At 56.0% G+C, this 11131-nt stretch overlaps 1 protein-coding gene across 1 annotated transcript; it reads right to left on the bottom strand.

Annotated features, from left to right (window-relative positions):
- Window positions 1-1743: 1743 nt before the first annotated feature.
- Window positions 1744-10601, bottom strand: LOC139678577 (chloride intracellular channel protein 2-like). The gene is made up of 6 exons (XM_071569496.1): window positions 10370-10601; window positions 5631-5740; window positions 5068-5193; window positions 4045-4151; window positions 3477-3658; window positions 1744-3338 (listed from the first exon to the last, which is right to left on the bottom strand). The coding sequence occupies exons 1-6, from the start codon at window positions 10418-10420 to the stop codon at window positions 3177-3179; spliced, it is 738 nt and encodes a 245-aa protein (XP_071425597.1). The 5' UTR covers window positions 10421-10601; the 3' UTR covers window positions 1744-3176.
- Window positions 10602-11131: the final 530 nt, after the last annotated feature.

Raw genomic sequence — 11131 nt, 5'->3', positions numbered from 1 at the left:
AAAAAGTCTGGATGCAACAGCTGGGCTGCTGCAGGAGCTGAACTGCTTGCAAAAGCTATCTGAGGCAAGTAGAGAAGCTATTCTTAGCAAAGAAAGATAACAAGTTGGTACAACTAAGAACACAGCAAGGACTTACTCTTCCAACTAAGGTATGCCAGGCAGATCTTGCCTTGGATACTGGGGAACCAGCCAATGGACAGTGAGGACATATCTTAGTACCAGGCAAACTTTGCTTGGATACTGATGAACTGGACAATGGGCACCCAGGGGCTACCATGGCAAGGGTATTTAAGGCAGTGCCCAGGGTGGCAATGAGGGGATGGCTGGAGGACTGGTGAGGGGGTTGCTACGGGAGCTTCAGGAGCTGCTGCCGCTCTGTTCCTCTGCCTGCGTGTTCATTCCTTGGAGGCCACAAGATGAGCAGGGAAGAATCCAGATATCTAACAGCTTGCAAGCCAGAAGCACTTCATGGTGCTGGTAACTCCTATCCCATGATTTTAACACTTCCCCTTAGCTTTTCCTACTTTTTTATCCTCCTCTTTTCTCTCTGCTCTTCTGTGTTACAAAATAGAGTTGAATTATGTTGGAATCCAGCATCTGGCCTCGTTTGTTCCTTAATCTTGCTTATGGGAATGTTTTAGAACCTGGGTCCCTTCTGCATCTAAGTAGATCAGAACATTTGGGGGCTGGCTGGGCCATGTGGGCACTGCACACACATGATGTGGCTGCTGCACCGTGGCAGGTGGACGACCTTGGTGCAGTCCTCTGGAAGATGGTGCTGCAGAGCCAGGGATTTACCCAGACAGACCAGGGTCCTCAGCAACCCAGAAAGAGAGGTAAGTGCCCAGCTCCCAGTGGGTTAGGAGAACTGAGCCACCATGGACCTGTGGAAAGGCCATCACAAGCAGGGGCTGGGCTTGGGGTGGAGAATGTGGAGGATTCTCATGGTGTGGACCAGAGCATTCAACTCCCAGGCTGCTGTCCTACAGCTGACTTCAAAGGGGAAGGAGACCCTGGAAGAAGAGAAGGACATCTCCCTTCCTTCCTTTACACTTCCTGGCTGTAGCCCAGCACTGCTGCAACCCTTTGCATGGTGATCCTTTCCTCTTTCTCACAGCTTGCTTCTGGAAATACTGTCACCAAGCGAGGGGTACAGGAGGAGTTCTGCCTCCGTGCCAGCCCATTACCTGCCACCACTATCCCAATGCCTTCTAGTGGGGCCATCCGTGCATGACTCTGCACCTGGCTGGTGTGCACAGAGTTTTGGAATATCTACAGTTCCTTCTGGGGAAAAATGGGAAAGGGTCTGCAGCAGAGCAGGGGTGTCATGGGGCAGGGGAGAGGCCCACAAAGGTCCTGGGCGGCAGGACTCTTTCTTCCATAGCAGTAGACCTATGACAAGGCAAAGCAACCACTGCAGCCTGACAGGGACCTGCTGGCTGCCAGCAGCAGATGAATAAATCCCTCTCAGCATCCTGTGGTCGCTCCATCCCCACACTGTGCAGGGTCCTGCATCCTCCCACCGTGGTGTGTGTGGCATGGGCAGACAGCAGTGCCTGTGCCACGGAAGAGGATGTCTCTCCTGTCACATGCATCCCAGGGATCCAGGGCAGCAGAGACTGGGGCTACAGCTTCACTTCTGCTAAATCTCAGAGGGGTTTCCACTGCAGGGAAGTTCCCTCCACTCCCCAGCACCCTCCATGCCAGCAGCCCTGGCCCCTGGCTGAAAGCACACCAGCAAAACATATTAAAATATAGTTTATTGCTGTTCTTAGTTTTAAAAACCCCAACAAACCAAAACCAAAACCCACTAATAACAAACCCAGTCTCCAAACCCAGCGCTGTCCAAGACAGGCTTGCGAGGACACACCTTTAGTGCAAAAAGGGAAGCGGCAGTGAGGGCTGAGGGGGCTCTGCTTGCTGTGTTCCCACAGAACCCACTGCACTCACTGTACAGTATTGATTCACCCTGGGACTGTTTGGGGAGGGCTGGCCTAATTCACGAGCTCTGGTGGAGTCCCAGGGGAGCTGGAGGTGTCAGAGGGGGAGCATGGGACGTTGTGGCGGTGCAGAGCAGCTTTGACACCTCATGTCAGTGACATGGGACAAAAAAGCACAGTGCTGAGCCAAGGGGCACCAGACCTGCCCACGCCTCTCCACAGACACAGCACTGTGCCAAGCAGCCACTGCCTGGTCTCCTGGTCTCTCTGGAAACCAAACATGTGCCCTATCCCATGGCTGCTCAGTTTCAGGTGCCTAAGGAGTTCGTGGGGACTAGGGGGGGTTGGAGATAGAGCATGGCTGCATCACCTGCAGGGCATGGGGAGGCTTTTTAGCTCTCAGGAGCCATGCAGGACCTTGCAGCCAGCAACATTTGGCCCTGGGTGCTGGCACCCATGGGAGGGAGACCCTGATCCTCACCCTCCACCCTCAGCCCTTTGTGCGTCCCCTCATGCCTTGTTCCCTCCCATGGCAGGCCCTGGCACTGTCACACCAGGCATCCCCCCCAGCACCCACCTTCCCCCATGTCCTCAGGGGAGTCAGATGCACATCACAGACCTCAGCAGTGAGCACAATTTGTCTCTGCAATGAGTGGCTGGGGCAGTCTTTCAGTGCCTTCAGAGGGAGCTGGATGCCTTGGGGATTGAGGGGGCTACCCAAACACCAGCCCCAGGTGCAGGGCAGGGTGGCACCAGGTGAATTCAAACAGTTCCAGCTCAGGGAAGGCACTGGGATCCCGGGATGGGCACAGGGTGGCTGGGACCACACAGGGCCTGCAGAGCAGCCCTGTCTGCATAAGAGGATGAGGAGACCAGGCTGGCCTGGGTCTCCTCTCTTCCACAAAAGCGCCACTGAGGGGGGCTAGTGCTTAGCTTTTCCCACAGCACGTAGTCACAGGCCATGAGACGTTTTCAGGGAGTAGGGATGCAGCTGCATCCAGATGGGATCAGTGTATACACGTGGTCAGCACTGACAGTGCCCAGTGACTGCAGCCAGCAGTGTGGGAGGAGAAGGCAGCAGCAGCAGGGGCTGTGAAGCAAGGCGCTATTTCTGAAAGGCAGAGGCGAGCAATGCTGCAAACCCCCTCCGGTCCCTCCATCGGTTCTGGTTGTGTCAGGACTGCGGAGTCGGAGGGCTTGGCCAGGGCAATGCTGCCAGCCCACCCCACACTGGGGTTAGGTCATCTTCTTGGCAACGCTGGCATAGGTGTGCTCGATCTCCTCATCTGCGGGGCACGTGTGATTGAACTCATCGCAGGCATAGGCATTGTTGAGGTAGCGCCAGACACCCGTCATGTCCTCTGGGATCTCAAAGTCACGGTACTTTTTGGCTGCAATCTAGAGGGGAATGGAGGAAAAGGCTGAGACTTCCCAGACCTGAGGGAGATTCACTCTCTGAATTTGGGGAGAGACTCCCTGCCAACCCCTCTCAGAGCAGGTGCCCCCCACCTTGGCCCTGGGGTCTGGTGCCTTTACCTTGATGATGTGCAACTTGGGCAGGAGGTTGCAATCAGCCAGTGTCAGGTGGTCTCCATCCAGGAATTTTCTCTTGGAGACAGTGATGTCCTCCACACTGTCCTGATCAATCTCCTCTGGGAGAGGAGTGTTCATATAGACATCCAGGCGATGAAACTCCCGCAGCAGGGCCTTCTCAAAATCTGGGAAGGCAGGAAACCAAGAGCAGTGAGCAGGTGCCTCAGACTCCCAGTCAAGCCCCAGTCTGTGCTGGGCTGGCTGACCCTCCCCCAGGCTTTGCAGAGAGGGAACTCCTCAGGGCCACAGGAACGAGGCACAGCATTGACCCTGGCCAATCTCTGCTTCCAGAGGACCACAGCAGCATCTCCCCATGTTTCTGCTGTTTTCCCCATGGAGCCAATAACTGCCTTCATCCTTCCCACCTGCCCCTCTGCTTCCCAAGGAGGCTTTGGTTGGGCAGGCACAAGGAACCTTGCCCCGATGTCAGGATTTGCCTGCAGACAAAAGCATCTCTTCCACCCGCAGTGCAGAGGATTATAGCCCAGCAACCCCCACCCACAATCCTTACTGATATTTGCTTCCTTGCGTGGGTTCTTGATGTATGCTGAGAACTTGGCAAAGATGTCACTGCCCACATCGAAGGACTCCTTGTACTTGGGGCTCAGGTGTGGATACCTTGAAAGAGACACTCATGTCAGTGCAGGCAGGGATGGGGCAGGGAAGCAGCAGTGTCAGCTCTTGGGCTGCTGTGCCCAGGGCTGGTACTGAAGGAGGGATATTCAGCTGTCTGTGTGAGAACCGTGAGGCTGTGAATTACTGCAGCTGCCACGCGGAGTTGTGTCATCTACCCTGGGTGTTTGCCAGGAGACAACCTCAGGGCAGAAAATGCAGCCAGTTCTGGCCCGGCCCAGAGGATGAACATTGGCACAGAGGGGTCTTGGAAAGCCAGAAGCAACCATAACTTCCCCAGGAACTGTCTCCTGATGTCCCAGGGTGTGCGGGGCAGCTGTGACAAATGCATTTGAACTTCCTCTTCTGCAGCAGTGGGAGGGCGGCTGCGGCTGTGCAGGGCGTGGGGAAGGCTGGCTTGGGGGGCTGCAGGCAGAGCTCCAGTTAGCTCCCAGGGGACCACCCCCAGAGCAGCCCTGTGGGCCATTTGCACTGCTGCAGTCAAGCCAAGGGTGTTTGCTTTTGCTCAGCTGAGTGCACCGGATATGAGCAAGCAAAGGGGGTCTTGTGTTCCCCCTCTGCCTCAACACCAGCTGCCACAGCCAGTGGCAAAACCACCAGTTCTGGGGCCCCTGCAGGGACCTCCCCACACTCCCCCTCTGTCCCCAGTGAGGGGGTGGTATGACTGGTGCACTTCCTCTCATCTCCCATCCCTGCTGTCCCCATGCCCTCCCTGGAGGACCCAGCCCCTCAGCATCACAGCCCCTGCCCTGCAGAGCAGGCTCAGGGTCTGGGGAGGCCATTCCCCTGCCCAGGCTGCCCTCGGGCACCTCCTGACATCATGTCCCAGTTTCCCAATCTGCCAAGCGCTGCACAACTCTGTGGCAAGCCTGAAAGGGGGGAGAAGGGAGTTTGTAGTTACGTGGGTGGGCACAGGGTCTGCTCCAGGAACTCCTCAATCTTGATGAAGTCTGTTTTCAGTTCCTTGTTGAACAGCAAGAAGGGTGGGTTGGTGCCTGGCGCTAAATCTTTCAACTCCTCAGGTTTCCTGAAGCAGAGAAAACAAGCAGATGCAGAGCCTGCAACCTGTCTGCCCACGCCAGCCCCAGGGGCAAGTGGCCAAGGTGGAGGTGGAAGGGTGGGAGGGGGAACAGCACCAAGAACATTCCCACTTGCACTCTCTGCTGGCTTTGGCGAGCTGACAAGTGCCCCCCAGCCTCTTGGACTGCCCTCTGGTTCCTCTGACTCATCCTTACATCCAGAAGAACAGCAGTTCCTTCGGCCATGCACATATTGGCAGGTGGCCCAAGCCCCATGTTGGCCCAACCCTGAACCCCACACATTGTGGGCAGTGTGTGGGCAGGGGCTGCCCCTGGGTAGTGGCACACTGGCTACAGAGTGGGCAGGAGGAAGAAGTGCTGATGAGGGAGCTGAGCAGGAGGTGTCTCACCCCACTGCTGGCACAAGGCCGTGGTGCCGTCTCACCTGGTCATGTCCACCGTGGTGACGTTGAACTTGACCCCTTTGAGCCACAGAACCATGAAGAGGCGCTGGCAGAAGGGGCAGTTTCCAATGTTTTCTCCATCCAGACCAGCCTGCCAGGAAAGCAATAAAATGAGGATTTAACCCTTCCACAGACAGGATGCCTGGAGCTGGAGAGCCACTGGAGGTAGGCACATGGAGGGCATGGACAGGTACCTTGGCATGGCACATCCCAGCACTGGGGGGTCAGCTGTTGCCATGGCCCCGAGGCCACTGGAAAGGACACAGAGCATCCTCAGGATGCTCAGGGTTGGGTCCTTCCCAGAAATGTGAGATAAATCTGGGAGGAAGTGCAGAAGGAGGCAGGGGAGGGAGGCAGAGGGTGATTGCTAATGGATGAGGAGGAAGGGAGGGTCCACTTGGCTGGGAGGCCAGGCTGAAGAGGGTGGGAGAAAGGAAATGAGCTCATGTTTGCCAGGAAAAGAGCAGTTTGTTTTCATGTGCTGTTCATATCTGCCTTTAGTCTCATGTGCATTTAATGAACACAGGCATGACTTCCCTGGGCTGATGATGGCCAGGAACCACCCAACAGCTTGCTCCAGACTGGGAGCAGTGGGGCTGTGCCAAGGGGATTTCACGCTGGCATCCCATGCAGTGTCAGTAGGAAACAGAGATGACTTTCAGCTGCTAAAGGAACCCCTTTCAGTCCCTCTGCATGGGCACAGCTGTCACATCTCAGCGCTCAGGGGATTGCTCTGTGACCACAACAGAGTCAAACAGCAATAGGAACACAGGAGGGTGAGGGGTTTGGACACCCTGCCTTAGTCCCACCAGGGCTCCCTTACCAGGGTCTCACCCAGGTGATGCCTGAAGGCAGCAGCAGGCAAAGTGAAATCCATTTTCTTGCTGTGTAGCAGCTGAGAAAACCTTTACAAAAAGGACTGAAATGCCTTATGAGGAGTTTGGCAAGAGGAATGTGGCAGGTTCCCCCCATGCATAAAAGCTGGCTGAGATGCTACTCTGAAAAGGAAGTTGTGTTGTGGTGAGACACAAAATGTCTCACAGGAAAGACAACTTCTTTAAGAGAATGAACAGGTTCCTGAGCTGCACGTGCATCATGGTGCTCTGGAGTGTGTGGCCACCCTGCCCCAGCAGGGACAAACAGCACAGCTCACACCAGCCTGTCACAGCAGGGATGCTGCTCCCACAAAGCCATGTGTGGTGGGACTTGAGCCCCAGTGAGACAGCTCTGCACTAAGCCTTGATATCTGCTGGTGAGCTGGGGCTAGGCAGGATGGTAATAAGATTTAAGAGGATGTGGTGGAGTCACACAGCAGCAAAAATATCCAGAGTGGGCAGCTGGAGGTGCTCCAGAGCCCATCCCTCACTGGGGCTCCAAAGACCGGATGCCTGAGGAGGTAGAGACCTGTGCCTGGCTCTTCTGGGCTGGAGGAAGGTGCTACAAGTCACCTGTCTGTATCCACAGCTGCCCAGAAACAGTGGACAGTGCTCAGCTCCTCCTGGAGAGACACACCAGCCTCAAACTCACCCTAAAGGGGACAGTAAACAGATCAAAACAAAACCCTAACACTCCAGGTAGTGAGTTGGAGGTGGGGAGTCTTCATTTCCTAAGGACCTTTTAGTCCTTTCAGAGGAAAGAAAATTACTTTTAACAAGTATTTTTTATGCTCAGCTGTTAGGGAATTATTCTCCTGAGGAAGGAAACGGGAAGAGAGAAATGTGCTGGTTCCCTTGGGACGTGCCCAATGGTGAAGCTGAATCCACACATGAGGCTGGTCACTGGCTATTAATAACAAGTGCTCCCAGGGACCTATATCTCAGGAGCATCCTGTGTCACTAACAGCAAATAGGGCTTCTTTGGAAAGGGGTAAAACTGGGTCTCAGACTTCCTGTGAAGGAGCTAGAGGGGAGAGTCAGAGAACAGCCTCGAGGGCTACCGGTGGGCAAGAGTGGAAGGCATCTCTGCTCCCCCCCCCTTTTCATCACTGCTGCCACCTACAACCCCAAACTACCACTACTCCTTGGAGCATCTCCAGCACCAACAGCTCAGCAGGTACTTTTGTGGCTGCCTAGCAAGAGGACCAATGCTTTCCTTCCTTCTCTCCCTGCTGGCTGTGCTTCCCTTAGATTCCCTGGCCTGCCACAAGGCTGGGAATGAGAAGGCTTAATTTGTCCTGTTGTCCCTCGGGAGCTGTTGTGCTGAGCCATGGCAGCACATAGTTCTGCTGGAGTCCCACCGGGGCAGTGGTGGGGTGGGAAGGATGGGGAGGGGAGGGGGTGCCCCTCACTGGGGCTGCTCTGGGCTCAGGCTGTGCTTGCCTGCTTCAGGCTTCTCAGCGCCTGTCTAGTAGCTCCAACCTCTGAGCAGCTCAGGCTGGTTTTCTCCCTCATCTTTTAAAAATAGAGAGGTGGGGAATTTTGCACTAGAGTGAAAATAAAATCAGGATGACCTCTGCAGGGGGAAAGAATTAAGTCAGGCCAATCCCAGGATGCTCAGAGCCAAAACTTTTATCTGGAGGAAGCAGAGGGCAGTGCCACCAGTGCCTGGGCACTGCTGGGGGAGTACTGGGCTCTGGGAGGGCCCTACTGTCACCAGCTGGGCATGGGGGGAGCCCCCAGAAGCCAGGGGCACTCAGGGGAGACTTGCAGCTGCATGCCCTCCCTGGCAAATGCAGAGTAGCATGGCAGGGGAGTCATCACTCCTCTCTTCCTTCCCCAAAGAGCCTCCCGCACTTCCCCCACTGCAGCAAGGATGGAGTGGGGACACAGAGGCTGCAGCCCCCACAGCCTGATTTTCCTCAGTCTTTTGCCCTCAGATGATGGATAAACCCAGCCTGGGCTAGCATGGCATCTCTAGAGGCAAGCAGGCTTTCAGCCACAACTCTCTGAAGCTTCACGAGGCTGCACAGGACATTCAAACCTCAAAGTTACTTGGCAGTTCCTGTGGTTTCCCCTTGGTGAAACAGCCTGAAACACTGTGGGAGGAAGGAACAGCTTTGCCTGCTTGGGGCACTGCTAAGTACTCAGCCCCCATGGGACCTGCCACAGCTCCTACAGGTATCCCAAGAGCCAGGAAGCAGCTGAAGGCCTGGTGGGGCTGCAGGACAGAGCCTCCTCCAAGGCAGGGAGAGACCCTCAGCCAGAGGGACAATGCTATTTCCAGGGCATGGCAGGGTGAAGAATTGCCAGCCCCTTAGGGACCATCCACCCCTACCTAAGGGCAGAGTTGGAGCTGCTCCACACCCTGCTTGTCCTCACCAAGGTAACTCCAGCATTCACCAGAGTGAAAGCCAGACAGGGTGCTGTGCATTGCCATGCCAGTGGGTTCCTGCCATGATTTACAGCTGTCCCTGGTCACACTGGCAGCTGTGTCTGGGGTGTCCCCAGCCCCAGAGGTGCCAACGGCACAGGAAGATGCCTGAGTTGGCAGCCAGAGCTGCTGTGTCTTCGGTAAAGCTGGGTCCTGAGTGGCGGGAGGGGAAGGCACAGCATCAACTTACCTATGAACAGACAACCCAGGAGGGGTTTTTTTGTGCTAAATTAAGGCACAGGGAAAGTCCTGACAATGCTGCTGGTGTTCTGTTTCGCTTCCCTCTGAAAAGCCCCTTGAACATGCTGCTGCCATTGTGGTCACCTCATGTATCATTTCCCTTTCCAGCCATCCCAGGGAGAAGTGCAAAGCAGGGAATTCAAGACCCAAATTACTTTCACTAAGAATACACTTATCTGGGTTCGGCTCAGCTGAGCTTAATGTCCAGCATGCAGTGCTGTGGCAATTTTGGCAAAGGAATGGGGGAGATCCCTCTTGGAAAAGTTCAGATAATCCTTTCTAACACAATTACAACTGTAACTTGAGGAATGCACTGTGCAGTGCCCAGCACTGCTGGGTGCCCAAGCCAGGGAAGCCAGTGCCCAGTGCCGCAGTCCTTTTGTGCTGTCCCAGGAGCAAAGGAGCAAAGCCCCTGGGGCTGAGCAGCTACAGAGAAACCATCCTTAAAACCTCGATGTGGTGGCACAGGGGGCATCACCCCCCCAGTCACTGTCACTTGACAGTGTGTCCCAGGGCCCTGCTGGCAGTGCTGCAGGCACATGCAGTTACCAGTCCCCAGCTTTGGCTCCTCTCTTTTTGCACCCCTCACGTCACGCAGATATTCTGAACTTGCGGGTTAAAATATTCCTCCACAGAAAGCATTTGGAAAATTGCTTAACAGGGGAAAAACCAGAAACCATTTCTAACGAACACCCCTCTGTGATGCTGCCCCATCCTGCCCACACTTGGATCCCCGCACCGGCTCCCCAAGCCATCCACGCTCGTTTCGCAACCCTGCTCATAGCAGAAGGTGAAGTGACTGCTCCCAGCCCTCCTGCTTGTTGTTCCCAGGCTGGGGCTTGTCTTATCTGGGTTTCGAGAGGCACGTGCGTGCCTGCTCCTTCATCACACCAGCTGCCAGCAGTGCCGCTCCCCTGGGGTGCACGACCACCGCAAAACCAGGGCATCTTTCAGGCTGCTGGGCATGACACCCCATGGTCTCTGCACCACCACATGCCTGGTCCCTTCCTCTGGGCACCCACTCAGCCAGCCTTCATGGCAAGTGACACTAAATTTGATGCCCATCTCTGGCCTCACAGAACATAAGACACTCTTGAATTCCCACCACCTCCGCCCAGCTGGATCCGGGTAAGGGTGAGCCAAAGAGTCACTGTCCCGCCCTGGGACTCACCTTCACAAACAGCTCTATCTCGGGCTCCTTGGCAGTGTTGTGACCGTCCATCCTGGCAGTGTGGGGAGGGAGCGCTGGTTGCACACTGCTGTGGTGAGTTGGTCTGCCCTCTGCAGAGCTCTGACGGGTGAGGCTTTCAAAGGACTGGTGGCTGGGGCCCCTAGGCTGCTCTCGCCCCGTGGAGGGCTGGGGCTCGCCCTTTCCTTCCTTCTGAAGAAGGGAGGAGCAACACGGTATGCGCTGGGACCTGCCAGCTAGAGGGGGAAGCTGCAAGAACTTCTCAGACGTGACTCAGCACGGGTCTATCTGGTCATGTTCACGAGTCCCCTTCCAGTCTATCGCACCCACCCAGGCGCTTCTCCGGTGCCTCCGAGCAGTGGGCTGGCGTCCCCAGCCCCGCTGCCGTCACTTCCCAGCAGGGAGCAGGGGTTTTCAGGAGAGTCGTCTCGCCTGCTGCTCCAGTCTCGTCATGGCCCTTCGCCACTCTCCTACCCTCAGGCCGGTGTCTGGTGCCCCAGGGCTTCTTTATCTCTTTAGGGTGACGTTCCCACTGCCTCCTGCGGCTGCTTTATGACGGGCAGCTGCCCGGAGGGAGCGTACAGCACCTCTGACAGCCCGCCACCCTCGGGGGACCCTCGGGTGGGCTCCTTTGAGCACCCCTCGCTGCAAGGGGCAGGGTTGCACAGGTTAAATGCTCAGGGAAGCTGAGTGGAGCAACTCGGCCACTCGCCACCAGTTTTTTGAAGTCAAGGCACAGCCCAA

Source organism: Pithys albifrons, chromosome 14, assembly GCF_047495875.1.
Source record: "Pithys albifrons albifrons isolate INPA30051 chromosome 14, PitAlb_v1, whole genome shotgun sequence".
In the NCBI taxonomy this organism is placed as follows: domain Eukaryota; kingdom Metazoa; phylum Chordata; class Aves; order Passeriformes; family Thamnophilidae; genus Pithys; species Pithys albifrons.
The sequence above is the reverse complement of the archived record's forward strand: the minus strand, read 5'-3'. Positions and strand labels throughout refer to the sequence as shown.

What these genes read in the sequence shown, in the direction of transcription:
- LOC139678577 (XM_071569496.1), bottom strand. Translation starts at nt 10,420, where the DNA reads ATGGACGGTCACAACACTGCCAAGGAGCCCGAGATAGAGCTGTTTGTG. An exon ending in ACGCAAGGAAGCAAATATCA is followed by an intron (nt 3,659 to 4,044) that starts GTAAGGATTGTG and finishes CTGCCTTCCCAG; the next exon opens with ATTTTGAGAAGGCCCTGCTG. An exon ending in CCAAGTTGCACATCATCAAG is followed by an intron (nt 3,339 to 3,476) that starts GTAAAGGCACCA and finishes ATTCCCCTCTAG; the next exon opens with ATTGCAGCCAAAAAGTACCG.